At 40.0% G+C, this 15,830-nt stretch overlaps 2 protein-coding genes and 1 long non-coding RNA gene across 5 annotated transcripts; 1 reads left to right on the top strand and 2 right to left on the bottom strand.

The window, feature by feature from the left end:
* Positions 1-50: 50 nt before the first annotated feature.
* LOC103978743 (amino-acid permease BAT1 homolog) lies at positions 51-5,014 on the bottom strand. Its single transcript, XM_009394653.3, has 8 exons — positions 4,624-5,014; positions 4,263-4,523; positions 3,094-3,112; positions 2,768-2,987; positions 2,497-2,678; positions 1,379-1,668; positions 1,098-1,227; positions 51-491 (listed from the first exon to the last, which is right to left on the bottom strand). Exons 1-8 carry the CDS (start codon positions 4,758-4,760, stop codon positions 144-146), a joined length of 1,587 nt encoding a protein of 528 aa, XP_009392928.2. The 5' UTR covers positions 4,761-5,014; the 3' UTR covers positions 51-143.
* Positions 5,015-6,730: 1,716 nt separating this feature from the next.
* LOC103978744 (oleosin) lies at positions 6,731-8,360 on the top strand. Its single transcript, XM_009394654.3, has one exon. The coding sequence runs from the start codon at positions 7,658-7,660 to the stop codon at positions 8,156-8,158; it is 501 nt and encodes a 166-aa protein (XP_009392929.2). The 5' UTR covers positions 6,731-7,657; the 3' UTR covers positions 8,159-8,360.
* A 64-nt stretch (positions 8,361-8,424) lies between these two features.
* Positions 8,425-14,433, bottom strand: LOC135632260 (uncharacterized). Of its 3 annotated transcripts, none has more exons than XR_010494648.1 (5): positions 14,188-14,433; positions 13,715-13,842; positions 10,575-10,953; positions 10,431-10,473; positions 8,425-8,766 (listed from the first exon to the last, which is right to left on the bottom strand). It is a non-coding gene; the product is annotated as an uncharacterized LOC135632260 (long non-coding RNA). The 3 variants fall into 3 exon arrangements; XR_010494647.1 differs by having other exon boundaries at positions 10,590-10,953; XR_010494649.1 differs by lacking the exon at positions 14,188-14,433 and adding an exon at positions 13,976-14,177 and having other exon boundaries at positions 10,590-10,953.
* Positions 14,434-15,830: the final 1,397 nt, after the last annotated feature.

Genomic DNA, 15,830 nt, shown 5'->3' with positions numbered 1-15,830 from the left:
AAATGAATCCTGATTCCCAAATTTCACTCAAAAAAGACGTTGCTATGAAGTAAGAGAAAGGAATTCAAAAGATCTATTAAGAATTACTACTTCAATCAATGGGTTGAATCGAAATCTTGCATACAGAAAGACCACATTAGAATTCAGGTTGGCATGTTGGTTATCGGCCCTCTGAACCAGTATCTAGCGCTTAATACCCACCATGAAACAGTGAGGATGAGTAGGCCGCCGACAGCCACCGGAGTATAGTTGAGAGTATCCTTGGTAATGGGATAAGCCACCGGCAAGGAGAACAACACGGTGATGGTTGCAACCCAGAGAACTGCGATCCACCCTACCAATACGCCATAGCGGCCAAGGTTGAAGGGTCCTCGAACAAATGACTTACGTGCCAGAGTCACCCGAAAAAAGATGGGCAATGCGTAGGCAATGTAAAGCCCAATGGTAGCTATCGACACCATCGCTTGGAACGCCACCAAGCTTCCGAGGTACTGCAAGTGACACACATGGTACTCAGATAAAACATCGTATTGATGGTTCGAGTGATCATAGTATGGGAAGAACATGTACAGAAATCATGTATTTAGCCTATTTAAGATTCTGTATTGACTAAAACCAATATTGGTTTGATTTACTTTTCCTGTTGAACTTCCATGACATTACTTGGAAGTAAGTACATTTCCACTTGATTTCTCACGGAAAGGCAAAGTGCAGTCTCTATTATCAAAATCAGACAGCCAAGTTTGTTTTAGTCAACTAAGAAGCAGATAAACACCAAGTGAAGACCAACTTATATTGCAATTTCCATAAGATTTATTTTGACCACATTTGTTGGGATTATCTGACATTTGTTGAGTATTGCAATACTTTTGGGAGAAACAGCTTTTACAGGTTACTACTTGAGGTGATGGAATTAGGAATGGAACCATAATCATAACCAAATAACCATAATCAGAGCATGGCATAATGGATTCTATTAACTTGGTGAATTTTGAATAGATTATAACCAAATGAACAACTAAAATCGAAGAGGGCTTAACAAAGCATACGATCGACTAATTCTTGGAGGAATTAGGAAATCAGACAGAAATGGTTACCGTCAAGGCCATGCAAAATGATACAAATGTGGAGAGCCAAACTGCATTGATTGGGATTTCTTGCTTGTTCACTTTGTGCCAAAATGTGGATAGAGGCATGGCTCCATCTCTCGAAAAGGCATATACCATCCTACGTTTTCAGAAAACAGATTTATTCAGAGATACAGGCATTGGCAAATATATGCAAATGAATTATTCATTTTGAAGAGGTGGGCAAAGTTGATGTCCACTTTTATAACCCAGCAACATTAGTGAGGTGCATGGAACAATGAAAAGTTTACCTGGAGTTGCTCGTCACTGAACTCATGCCACAGAAGAATATAGCAACGGCAACAATTCCTAGACAAATGATTCCACCAGTCCCGCTACCATATCTGCTCTTAAAGGCAAGATAAAATACTTCAGCGATTGCATATCCTCCGGCATCATTGTCACTGCTCAAAAGATTTGGAATGTTGGTAACTGCAAACGTGATGCCAAGTAGGTAGCACCAGCCCACAATGATTGATATGCCGATGGAACTAATTATTCCTCTTGGACCATTCTTATCTGCACTTTTAGTTTCCTCTGTCTGAAACAAGTGTTTAGTACCCACAAGAGAATATTAGTGTTCTGGAAATAATATCTCTAACAGAACAAGACCCAAAAATTAGCAACGAGAACAAAATTTCTGCATCCTCATTCCCTAGAATTTTAAGCCCCATGGACTTGAAATTATTGAAAATAAACTATCATATTCATTTGAGTGAAAATGGACCTTGATGTTGTGAGAGAAGCTGATATGTGAGACAAAGGATGTAATAGAAGAGGGTATATGTAGGTGAATGCAAAAAACTTAAATATAGAATGGGCAGTGATGGAAATTAAAATCTCATGTTGTCTGCTTACAGTGATGAAGCTATATTTGTCAAGTTGAGAACTGATATGCCTTGCCCCCTCCTATCAAGAATCTTATATTTTCAACTGTCCTCCTAAAGAGGTTTGAGGAAGATCAGAGAATAGATTATAAAATAGGAAAACAAGAGGGTGAGAAGGAAGAAAAGGGAGAGGGTTTAAATTATTAAGCCTCGAGAGGGTTACAATGTCTTTATTTATAGACTCTCTCCTTTCCCTCCAATCCTAAGATAACTAGTCAACTAGGATTAGTTTTTGTAATTTAGATAAACTTATTTATAATCTAATAGAAAATATATGTACCCTTCTACTAGGATTAGGAGAGGATCTCCTACTAAGACCAGGAAAAGGGTCTCCTTTCACTAGGGTTAGGAGAAGCACCTTTGAAAGATCCACTGGACTGAGAATGGAGATTTTAGGTTTTCATTATGCTTCATGCATGTAAAATTTCAAATAAACTCACTATATATATATATATATATATATATATCAAAGAGATCCTTACCATATGGGCAGATGCATCATAACCTGTAAGTGTGTATTGGCTCATTAAGAGTCCCAAGACAAATATATAAAGCTTGTTGTGGATTCCATCAGTGTTTTCAGTGTTAAAATGAGTAAAGACAAATTTGGCGCTGGCACGCTCAGTGGCAACTGCAGGTATGGCGATCATAAGCACAAAGACACCTAAGCATCAATTGAAATAATAAGTGGAAATCCCCTAAATATCTATGGGAAAGAAAAGAAGAAAGAAGAAACGAAGTGAGAGCGCTCACCCATTATATTCCATGCTGCAGCAATTTGTCCAAATAAAGATAACAATGTGATAGGAAGGCTATTCAGAATGGCATGAATTAGGAGAATGCCTCCGTGAAAACCAATAACCATATATTTAGAAGCAAGATATCCTCCTCCATTGTTTCCACCAGTGCTGAGTAGAATCATCACTTGGAGAAGTTGCGCCAGTGAGAAATCTACACTAGTTGTGACAGCCCACTGCAAAATAGAATTTCTTTCTTAGCCCAGAAGAACATAATTTACAGTTCATCACCATCCACTTGATAGCAAAGTCTTCATAGCTCGAAACAGATGCCACAATTACCTGCCCAACAATGTTAAACCTGCAAACAATTAAAAAAGGATATTGTCAAGCTTATTGAGAGCTACCAGCTTCTATACCATAGCCATAATTATGAAGGACAACAGTAAAAGTTATCCAAAATAACTTGCAAAAGAAAAAAGTATTTATATTTTCATGAAGGTATATGAATGACCAGCTTTCCATGCATCAGTTCTGAACATTGAGTATGTCTAAGCTCCACAGACAGTCGTCATTGTGCCTGTTCTGGCGACTTTCATTTAAGTTGGCATAACTTTTGCATTATCATCAGACATTATGGATCTGTTCCAAGAGAACAATAATTTTGTTTCTTTACAATCTGCATTAGCAACTTCATCAAGCCAAAAATTAAGCATACAAAATAACAAGAAAACAAATTTCATCAGTTAAAGCTCTCCCTTAAGATATTGGTTTATCGTATGTTCAAACAAAACACTCATTCTTCCGCTAAGCATTTGGCTTCAAGAAGATAGTCAAATTTATCATGTAAATCTGTCAGTGACTCGAATGAATTTTTGTAACTGATATTGTACTAGTATATCTACTTGTTATATTACCTGCTAATTTCAATTATAAACATGAAAGCTGGTGTTCTAGGTTCCTTTCCATTCTGTCAAAGGATCTTAAATGAAAAGTAAGTTGCTGAGAGTAGTCATTTTATACAGTCTCAGAGTTTGCTCTGTTTTTTTTTTTTTTCTAGCATGCATACAAAAAAACTTTTCTACTGTGAATGCATCAGATCTTGATCATGGAAGATGGATCAGGGGGCATAGACTTTCTGAACTACGGTCACTCAATTTATCAAAAGTTCAACTACAAGACTTAAACTTGAGGTTTGATAACTATTGTTGTCTTTATATCTTTCCTTTCTGTGGGTAACTAAAAGAAGATTGTTATGATGTAAGAGTAAGACCATCGACAACAAGAATGTTCCTACTTCACTATCTTGTTCACTCCCTACATCCTAAAGAACAGATCCAATTTCGAGCTTCTACAGATGTGAATGCTTCTTATCAACAATAGAAGTAGCAGATAGACTTGGCGATATGAAGCAATTGCAAGTGGCAGCATCAAACCAAAGGATGAGGAACTAATCGCACGACTTGCTAATCACATGTAGAGTTTCAAGAGCATTGCAGAACGGGCAGTACCAGCCGGTCATCCAGGAAGCAAAGGGGGCCCAGTCGTGGCCGGAGAGCCTGGCGCTCCAGTAGTAGAGGCCGCCAGACGTGGGGTACGACGAGCAAATCTCGGCCATGGAGAGTCCGACGAACATGGTGAAGACCCCAGCAAGAAACCAACCGAAGGTCATGGTGACGGTGCCGCCGAACCGTAGGCCGGTGTTGTACAGCGTGGTGATGCCGGTGAGAACCGATATGATGGAGAAGGAGAAGGCAAAGTTCGACAAAACCCTAACATTTCCGCCGGCAGAAAAACGTCAATGAGTCCCGCACGACCAAAACCAATGAATCAAGATAGAGAGACAGAGAGAACTATGGTCGGGTCGGTTACGAGAGGTCGCGCTTGAGTTCCTGCTTGTAACCGAGCTCGCTGAGCCGCGCATGCCCGGAATCCACAGCATCGGCCGGATCGTCGATGTCAACCCCGGTGGATCCGCCGTTGGCGGCCTCGTCCCTCTCCCACACCATCTCTCGCTCTCGACAACAACAACACTAATCCATCCGCAGGCCAACTTTATAGCCAAGGACCACGCGATCAGCGACGATCACTGCAATCTCACCGCGCACACGCTCGGAAACGAATCACCGCCATCAGAAGAAGCAGAGGAGGAGATGGGGAATCCATCAGCGAAGGGATCTCGAAGACGAGTATGGCACTCATTTACTCTGCTTCGGAGGGGGGGATTGGGAATCCGACGAGCGATGTGGATAAACCGGGAATGTTATTTATGACGATATTAAATGGTTTGTCGTCATAGGAATCGTCGGTCGATCGGGGCCGTCCACGTGTCGTCCGCTTTCTTTAGGTGAGGCGTGTTGGGTCTTTTTAGCAACAATATAAGCTTTCTCTATATAGTTTCATGTGGTGTGGGTTGTACTACTTTATGATGATATGCTCTATTAATTAGGAGCCATAAATATATAATCGAACCGATCATGTTTGATTAACAATATTTTAAATTATATTTAATATTACTATTTTAAATAATAATAATAATAAATATGAGAATATCAACCGACATTTTATACATAATGGTTTATCTAAATTTAATAACACATGACGAAATCTTGCTAGTAATCACACTAATCCAATTCAAATTCAATCGTTTAATATTATAGAATAAATAGTTTTTCCCAATATAATTGTCAAAAATAATATATACACAAAAATAATAATAAATAGTCAATTTCGTATTATAATCTGAATTTTTAAACTTATTTTTGTTTATTGTAACATTTGTTTGATTCACCTTATTGTGATAAAAACTTTGATAGACTCAAATCATATTCACAATTTACTCTTTAAAATTTATAAATGATGTAAATATTCTCTTAAATAAATAATAAAAAATAAGGCAATGATATTTAAATAATTTTTATTATATTATAATATTCTAATTTATTGTAACCGGATTGGTTCATAAGGGTTATTCAAAAACCAATCCATCAATTAGCTCATTTTTTTTTACCATAAGTTAATAATATATTTGGATCCATTAATAATTTTGATAGAAAGAATACCTCTACATAGTATCCAAGTTAAAAAAAAAAAAGACAGACCCTATCCCCCACTAGTTTACTTATATGGACAATGATCCAAGAAAGATAATTATAGGTTATTTCTCATGTTGCGCATGTGAAGAAAAGATCAAGTAGATTTTGTTAGAGATAGTCGAGAGTTACCTCCCTATAGAATATTCTATCACTTTACGATGAAATATAAAATTTTATTTTTAACGTAGTGATAAGGGAATCACTTTTTATCACTCACAATCGCACACACTTACCTCGAATTATTAATTTGGATATTAAAAAAATCGAATAGAGAAAAAAACTCTTTCGAACATTGATATTCATATACGGGACACCAAAGAAGCTCGTTGTTTCTATCTCGAAGACACATTAAATAATCTTATGCACATGGATCCAACCAATATCTAATTTGATTGATTTTTTTCAATCCGATCATCTAATTTGGTTCGGTTGATAGGTCCATAACTAAAAAAAGTTGTTGATGCACCCATCAGTATCAGTATGGGCGTGAGATTAAACCCCATGACAAGACTCGAAACATCTCTCTCAATTAGTGTAAGGTGAAAGAGAGCAGAATAGGTGTTCGTGAGGAGGTGTCGAACACCACCACGACTTAAAATACGTAGCGTCAACCTCTCGACAGCTCCGCTTCACCCGCTCCATGGCATCTTAGACCATGACTCCATACCCAACCCAACCTAACACATGCGGATTCATCAATGGAGCCATATAAATGTAATGTTTGAAGCTTCTAAATCATTACCATATTTCACAGTTACTGTTGTCGATGCACTCTTCTTAGCCTATCGGTAGACCTCTCATTGCACTTTCTCGACTATTTGGACTCCTGTCGTAGAGAATGCCATATACTAAGCAAAACACCTAAATTTATACGCGTAAAGAAACACGAATTATTATTGCTTTCCATATGGGCGAAAAAAGCTGAGTCTCACCATATGGCACGGAAATGAAAACGACAGAATTAACACATACAGCATGTAATTACGCAAGAAGAATCGAGAGGAACACCGTCAGCAAGGGGGCAAAGATTGCACCGCTGCGAGCGGCAGCGGCAGCGGAAGCAGACGACGGGGACAGCGATGGGCCCCTGCGGTAGAAAGGGAACCAAGGAACGATGGGGTTCGGCGGCGGAGGTGCAGGCAGCGCGTAGTCCGGCGGAGAATAGGAAGGCAGGTAGCCTCCTGATGGCGGCGGATAGTATCCGTCATAGGACGGTGTCCCGGGCGGCGGAGGGTAGCCGCCCCATGTCGGCTCCGAGGGTGGCGGCGGAGGGTAATTCGTCCCCAATGTTGGCGGCGGCAGGCACGGGTAAGGGCATTCCGGGGGAGAATAGTCGGAGCGACTCGACCGAGGAAGAACGAAGAGTAACAGGAAAAAGAGAAACGCAGAGGAGTGCTTTGAATTCATGGTCGGGTTTCTGGAAAGGGAGGAGGAAAGGATGAAGAAAGAAACCGGAGGAGGAAGGAAAGGTAGAGGAGAAAGAGGGAGAGAGGCATGCAATAATTGAAGTGGTGCAAATGGTAGGAGTTGGTGGAGAGCGTGACGACAGGGACGGGGACGGGGACGTAGCTACTACAATAGCATGGCTGGATTCACACGTTCTCACCATCTCCACACGGTCGCATCATGGCTGTGGGCAAACGCAAGAAAGAACCGGTCCTCTCTCTCGCGGGAATAAGCGTATACACGTGTGCTTCTGCATGCCCATCGATGAACGGCCTGCCCTATACGTGTCTCCAATTCCGCTGCACATGCTAGTATATAATCCTCCTGTGTCTCTCGTTTGTTCCACTTGATCTCCAACAGGCCGAATGGCGGAGCGGCAAGCTGGCCCAGGCGTAGCGCCGTCGACACGGCCACAATGGGCGACCGGCCCCCCCGGCAGGACCAGCCTCGTCCGCCGGCTTCAGGAGCAGGCACCCAACTCCACGCAAGTCATCGGCTTCCTCACCTTCGTCGTCTCCGGCGCCATTCTCCTGCTGCTCACCGGCCTCACCCTCACCGGCGCCGTGATGGCCCTCATCTTCTTCGGCCCCATCATCCTCCTGTCGAGCCCGATATGGGTGCCGGCCGTCTTCGTAATGTTCGTGGCCACCGTGGTGGTCCTCTCCGCGTGCGGCTTGGGCGTGGCGGTCCTGGCGGGCACCTCGTGGCTGTACAGGTACTTCATGGGGCGCCACCCGATGGGGTCGGACCGGGTAGACTACGCCCGCAGCAGGATCGCCGACACCGCCACCCACGTCAAGGACTACGCCAGAGAGTACAGCGGGTACCTGAAGAGCCGGGTCAAAGATGCGGCGCCGGGAGCTTAATCGACGGCATTCGAATGTTAGTGTTACGCCATGTTGCTTTGATGTTCGTGTTATGCCAGGTTCTGTTACTGCAGCGTTTCTTCTTTTGATTCCTCATCCACCGGGGAAGAAACATTTGGAGGACGGAGAATAAGCAGTCCGCCTTAGGAGTCTTAACCCAGCAAAACATCTGCAGCTGGTAAACCTGCACATTTTACTTCTACATGAAAATGTGACTACATCTGAAAGAATTAAGTGTGCACTTCTACAAAAGATTTGACACAGAATTCAGGATCATCTTAGCAACTTTGAAATTTAATATGGGAACCAGACTGTAAAGTGTTGTTACATGCATATAGCACTAGAAGCAAAACAAGCTCAGGGAAAGGTATCATTTGCAGATCAAGTACCATAAACCAAGCTTCAACTGTGTCTTGTTTTATATGAAAGTTGACCTGAACAACAAAAGACTACAACCCCATTCCCCAAACCATTAGGCCAAAATTATTGGTGCCCAGTGTCCTTTGGTCTCTGATGATTGTCTCTGAAAGAAATATCCATACATCTGATACACTACAGCAGTGCAGTTGAAATGAAACCCTAGTCAATGATCACATAAAGAATCCCTGCTGCAATTTGGAAAATTTTGTGAGCACACCTAAGCAATGATGACAGCAGTGTAGTTGAAGTGTAATTGAAATGAAAATTTTGTGATCACACACACACATATATACTGTACAGGTACCAAAAACATCTTCCAAAAGTACCAATAACTACTTTGTCCTGTGGTCTACTGGTATAAATGCTAGAAACTTAATAGAGTAATACATATGCAAAGATACTAGGATTATCATTGAATACAATACATAAATGTTATAATATGTAACAAGACAACTACATAAAAGTGCTACCCGGTACTATAAATAACAAGACTGCTTCGCTTGCATGTAATTGACAAGTTTGAGGTAGATCAAACTCCATTATGGTTGTCGAAATCCGAAATTGAAATCATTAAATTGCTCCTGTATAACACTAGCTCAAAAACTTAAGTCATCTATTGCATCACTTTGCAATAATAGTAAAAAGCAACTTGTAAGCCATAATTTTTCCACACAATTGCTTCTGATTTATGATAATACATGTCTCACAATCCAAAATCGTGGTGTGTCAATTCCAGCCGCTCAATGAAAATATTTCATCAATCTGTTGGACTTCATACTGTAATTCTGTGAGAAGTCAATTCAGTGAAATTGTCGACTGCTTATAATTCTTGTATGTCGATCTTTTAGTCATTGAGGCATTTCATTCCCTTTCAATGAATGTCTCTACCTCGCTTATATCTTCCAATAATCATAGAAATCAAGCACTACCATGTTTCAACAATCGCAATAATCAAGAACTATCATGTTTCAACAATCTCAATGATTAGGTGCTCTTTCATATGGAACAAAGAAACAATGTAACAACTGATACAACAAAATGACTTGCGAAGTAAAAGAAAAAGTAATGACTTACTAATAATAACTTGGGCCTAATGATCATGACCCATGAGGTACTGCTTGCTCCAAGTCATAGTAGTTTCTTTGTCATGATAAAATGACATCTAAAAATCTATGAACACTGTGTATACTCTACAATCTGACTTAAGAATAAGAGCTAATTATAGTTTATTTTCTGTAATTAGTTATCTTTAATATCTCAATCTCTATATTTTTAAAAATTATATTGGGATCCCTATACTTACGAAGGTAAAACAATAATATCTCTATACAGGATTAACAAGATAATTTTACAGGATTAAGAGAGAAGGGTTTTGTTGGAACAACAAGATCAAATGTTTCACTTTCGTAAATATAAAGATCTTAATATAATTTTTAAAAATATAAGGATCGAAATACTAAAGTTAGTTAATTAGTAATATGTAATTAACCCTAAGAACAATGTGGTTATGGGATAAAATAACTTTATTTTCCTTCTAAGGAGGTCTTCTCTCAAGGGGAAAGCATTCATAAACAAGTTATATATACATATGGATCTCCCATTGCTGCCATAGAAACAGGTAGTCTCTAAGAAAGAGAAGATTTCATGTTTGGGTAAAGCTGAATTGCATGTTTAACCAAGCAAGCTTTTTCATCATGTTGCAATTGTTATCCACGATTCTGCAGAGTAGATAACAATAAGAGGTACCACTACAATTCTCGACGAATATATACAGGAGAAAGAGAATAGGACGGAAAAGGCAATCGTGAAATGAGATGTGACTATTTCAGCAGGGATTATAAGACGAACTCACCGGCCTTGTACCTGATTCGCCGCGCTTTGCCATGTCGTCCATCCTGTGCAAGAATCAAGCAAGGGAGAAGCAATAAGCAAGTGAGAAAACAACAACAAGTGCAAGAGGGGAAGGGGAAACGACAAGGTGGAGAGAAGAGACCACCTTGTGGAGGTTAACCTTAGTGATCTCGTAGGAGACGTCCCCTCCAGTGAGTCTTGGCCATCTTGTAGCCGATCCCCCAGTTGGGCAGGAACTGCGCCACCCCGAAGAGATTCTTCTTCTTCTTCTTGGGGTCCTCCGCGTTCATCGAGGAGGGAGAAGGAACAACGCTGACAGATCTTATGGTATCGAATGATCGGAGGAGGAATCCGATGGCTCGCCCCGCCGGTGCTCGGGGGTTCACCGCGGCCACCGCCGCCTGCTTTCTTGCGCTGTGGAGGCCGAGACGGGTTGGATAGGTAAAAGTTGGGCGGTTACGAGCGATGATGGGCCGGACCGGAATAATGGGCCCCGCTCATTAATGAACTTGATTCCTCTTCTTCTGCGTTTGTAGACTACATTAAACTTGTCTAAGAAAAGGCGACTCGCATAGTATATGGACACCTAAACCTATCTTCCATCAAAATCACATCAGGTTTCGAGGAATCATCATCAGCACATACTTAAAGATAGCAAACTGGATAAAATTTGATTCAAAATAGTCTAATGCATAAAATTTTTATGCATTAGACTATTTTGAATCAAATTTTTAGGGCCAGTTTCGATTTGAAGGGTTTTTATTTTTTTATTTTAAATAATTTAAAAAAAATCATATATATATATATATATATTATTTTTTTATTATTATGAACCATCGGTTCCGATTCGCAAAAACCATAAACCGAACCATTTAGATCCAAGAACCATAAACCAAACCATTTAGATCCAAGATCCAGTTTCAGTTTGAAATCGACCTCTAGCTAATTGTCCACTCTTTCCAAGTTACATACTATTCCTTCTTTTCTATAGGATCGGTCATAACGGTTACCTACATTCCACGAAATTATACACGGATAGACTAGCATCTCTCCGTCGGTTCTTCCATTTTCTTTCTTCTTAGAACTCCTTCTAAAAAATAATAAACCTAAATTTCAAGAAATTATATATTCTACCAAGACATTCATTTCTTTTACTGACTGGTTCTTTGATATAGATATGCAGCAGAATTTAAGATTCTAAACAGTCATCCATAAAGATATCAAAGTCGAATATTTAGATCAAAACGAAACAGTGGAAACCCAGGTGATGGTTGTGAGGCCTTTTAAGTGCTTACATGCACTTGGAAAAATAGTAGACTTGGATATCTATATCAGATATTTACATGTAAGCAACACCTCATGGATAAGGATAGCAGACTAGCATCTTGATGCACATCCAATGGTGATTCTTCATAAGGGAAAACAAATCAGTGAGCTTGTTAATATGGAGAGGAGGGATAACAGAATAGAGATTAAAAAAAAAAATTGCCTTGTATTCCATATGATTGGTAGATTGCCTCTTGCATCATTGCTTGGTATAACTCACAACACCATCATGAGCAGGTTCTTGATTTCTAACCTTTAATAAATCAACCAATCAATGTGTTTGATGAAAAATGTTCTACCATGTTTTTAAGGATATGAAACATTAGCTTTAGTATGAATTCTTATTAAAACTCCACAGGCAATAAAAGTTTTAAATGACTTTGACATTCCATAATTTTCTCAATAGCTATATCATCAACCAAAGTTCTATAAATATATATAGTAACTTCCTCTCAGGTCCTTATGGTATGAGTTGTCATAAAGAAAAAGTGTGACATGTTGAAAGAATCTGATGACCCAAAAAGACAAGAGCAGGATACAAATCCCTAAGTATTGGTTACACATTCAGCATAATATGACAAAAAAGAGCATAAATATTTCAAGTTGGATGCACTTGCAAGTAGGAATGCATGTACATCATGTTATATAACACATGTAGCTAGTTAGATATACTAATCAACTTTTTAGATGGTATATGCATATGAAACTGCATTCTCTCATGCCTGTGAGCATTATCAAGAATAATTCCTAGGACTAAAGAACCTTTTGATGAAAGCTAAGTTCTTGAAGTTAACATAAGATTTTCTTCTCAAAGAATCGAGATTTTTGTGTTTGCTAAACTCCATATATTATTAAACGGTATGTCCCTAGAGTTCCTACATTCATTATACTTCTAACAGTAGTCCAGTATTAGGGGTAGTTTTAAGAGAGGGCACTGATTAGGTTGTTCAACAATTATATCCATGATGATAATGCTCCCATCAGCACAACTGTACCAAATCCTACTAGACCCATTCAACCAAGTATTATCTTTTTGGTTTTTAATGGCAAAATGATTGAAAGAATTTTACAATGCTGTGATGAAGCTGCTTAACTTTGGTAAAAAGGACACAATATATTTTATCTTCCAAGAACATGAAACAAAACATGAAAAATCTTCATATGTGACTACACTTAGAATCGTGGCAATAGCGTTCTCTATATGAAATGGTAACGTACTGCAAGCCAACGAGGAGGTCAACCATAATGAATGTATCGTTGGACATCACCACAGTAGAGACCCTTCTTATTCATCTAGACCATAGTCTGTTAGTATATTTCATGAGCCATAGAAGAAAAAGCAAAAGCAGAATTAAGAAAAGAAATGGCAATTAAAAGAAGGTAATCAGAAAACAAAAAAGTGTAGACACAATAAGTAAGAGCATATGAATATTCAGTTTGAGCCCCAAAAATAGCAAATATAAAATAATTGGCATATTGTGACCATCAAGCTCATCAAATCCATTATGAGTAATCTTGATTTAACAAGATGCTTAATCTAAAATGTTATATCCTTGGACTGAATATACAGGTTCAATCCAACCTTAGACGATTTTACCTAGCTGTCGCATTTGCTACTTCCTTGATACACAGGCAAGAAAAATTATTAATCATGTTCTATCAGAAAAGGGATCATATTGTTCTATTAGCAACGTAACCAAACAAAAATTCTTGTGCACCCAACCTATTTTCAGGTATTACATGAGATATACATTGGTTTCTGAAGTAGATTGGTCCAATTCTTCATTGAATCAATGAGTGACAAAATATGTCACCATCTCACATGCAGACATATATACATACAGCATAGGTGCAGGAAGCACACACTATTTTGCATTGCAGAGATGTGCCGTCTCGGATGCTGAATGTGTTATGCTGTCTTAAGAAGAAAGGGAATTCAAGGGCACCAACTGTGCGCACCTCTTATGGAGCAATTGGACGATGGTGGATGCGTCTCTCTTTTAATGCACAGCCCATACAGATTCCATGCTTCAAAGTATTCATTCTTCCAACCTTCCCTTAGCTCTGCCGAATCCCTATACCATTGTCTGCCAATTCAATAGAATCAAAATGCCACGGAGTAAGAAATCCCCTTATAACCAAACATGAAACAACTGACAAATTCACCAAACGAGCATCAAAGAAATCTAACAAAAGGATGACTTTATGGGGAGTCAATACATGTGATTTTAACTTCTTTCGTCAGTTAGAAAATCGTCATTGAGCATTCAGTCGACTAGCTCGCATGCATCAAGTGATCTTTCGTCCACAAGAGCCCCGGAAACGGCACACGGCATTTCCACATACAACAGAAGGACGGCAAAATCTAGCACTCCCAATAGAATCCGAAAGGGTTTAAGACGAGAAGGCGGGATGTGAATTGAGTTACGCACTTGCAGACGAGGGCGCAGTTGAGGAGATCTACGCAATCGAGCTGTGAGAAGACCCGAGCGATCAAATGGCCAGGAGCTCGCAAGGCCGGCGGCGTGGCGGATCCTTCCCTCCCGCCCTCCCCTCCGCCGCCGCAGGCCTCGTCTTGCGCTTCGCGTCTGGAATCCGACGGCCTCATCGCGAGCTCATTCAGGACGACTTCGGCCCTCCTGCTGCACCCCGAGGCGTCTCCACCGAAGACGAGGCCGAAGGAGACCCGCACGAAATGAAGCTTCGATGGGGACTCAAACCATTAGGTCGACGCTCATCTGTCCGATCCCAAACAGGATTCACGATCCAGCAGAGTTAGCTTTACGAGCCCCCGTCTCTCGGGGGGGGCCTCTCCATCTGTCGGCGGCAAAATCCACTAACGCTGTCTCGGATCGAACAGGAAATCCCAAAACTTTTTCTGTTTCCCACTTGATCATCCATGTCCGGGGTCTACTTGCACAGCGATACGACTATTAATAGTATTGTATAACATAAAGAATACAGTAGAAAATGTGTTAAGTACGAAGGTGGATGGTATAATGAAAAGATTCATATATTCCGAAGCTTTTAGCGCCACTTATCGATGGATCGGATGGAGTTACGCTCTAAGATCCGATTCGATTAGATCAGTGTCTTAAGATCATGGATCACGTATGCTGCATCCTTTTATCTCAATGAACGGTAAAGATCCCATCAAAAACACGATCGCCGTGGTGGTCGACATGATTGGCCTCCACTGTGGACGCCAAGTCTCCAAGTGTGCAACGTACGGCACGATTCAAGTTGCGGCGGACACGAAGAGAAGATGTTGTTGGACCCTCACATGCGTTGCACGTGGATTAACAACGTACACGATGATGAACAAGAAAGATCGGACGGCCCATATCTGACCATTTCGAGATCTCAGCGGTCCGAGGGATGGGGTATGATCGGAACATTAGTAAAATAACAGAAATTGGGAGTCGGTTTATTATGTGGGTTTTGTTTTCGTAAATAAGACTAATTATAAATTACTTCAATAATTAAATCTATTTAGTATCCCGATCATTATACTTCAAAATTTTTTATTAACGTAAAACATCTCAGTTATGAAATTTATAGACTTAAAAATTTTATAGTTACAAAGTAAAACATATAAGTTTATTTACTCTAACGTCACCCATTTTACCAACAAAAACATAAAAACGATGGATAAATAAATAATTTTAATATCTTAATTATGTTTTCGATGGTGACGGACGATGATGTCATTGGGGCCACAGATGACTGTTATGGATGAGGATGAAGAGCGATGATAAAAGATGAGACAAAGGGAGAGGAGGAATAGAATAACACAAATATCGACGCTCTACATCTATATCGGCATTAATGTAGTTGTCAAGTAGCATTGACTCAAATGCATAGTGACAAAAGGGCCGCTCAACATCTACATCGATACTGACGCAAATGCATAGCGGTGAAAGGGCAACAATCTACTGCGAGCCATACACAATCTTCTTTTGTTGGGCTTATGATGCATCAGTACATAACATCAACATTCTTGTAGTTTATCATATTTGCTAAGTCGTTTGTGCTACTTGCTCAATGCTAGCTGTCGCATCTTCGGTGCAGGTCC

The sequence above is a fragment of the Musa acuminata genome, chromosome BXJ1-3, assembly GCF_036884655.1.
Source record: "Musa acuminata AAA Group cultivar baxijiao chromosome BXJ1-3, Cavendish_Baxijiao_AAA, whole genome shotgun sequence".
Classification (NCBI taxonomy): Eukaryota; Viridiplantae; Streptophyta; class Magnoliopsida; order Zingiberales; family Musaceae; genus Musa; species Musa acuminata.
Note: the sequence above shows the minus strand (reverse complement) of the source record. Positions and strands in the feature narration are given on the sequence as shown.

Excerpts from the sequence above, each read along its gene's own strand:
- LOC103978743 (XM_009394653.3), bottom strand. The coding sequence starts at position 4,760 with ATGGTGTGGGAGAGGGACGAGGCCGCCAACGGCGGATCCACCGGGGTT. Across the intron at positions 1,669-2,496 it reads ATGATGCATCTGCCCATATG|ACAGAGGAAACTAAAAGTGC; the intron begins GTAAGGATCTCT and ends CACTTGTTTCAG. Across the intron at positions 492-1,097 it reads CATTTTGCATGGCCTTGACG|TACCTCGGAAGCTTGGTGGC; the intron begins GTAACCATTTCT and ends TGTCACTTGCAG.
- LOC103978744 (XM_009394654.3), top strand. The coding sequence starts at position 7,658 with ATGGCGGAGCGGCAAGCTGGCCCAGGCGTAGCGCCGTCGACACGGCCA.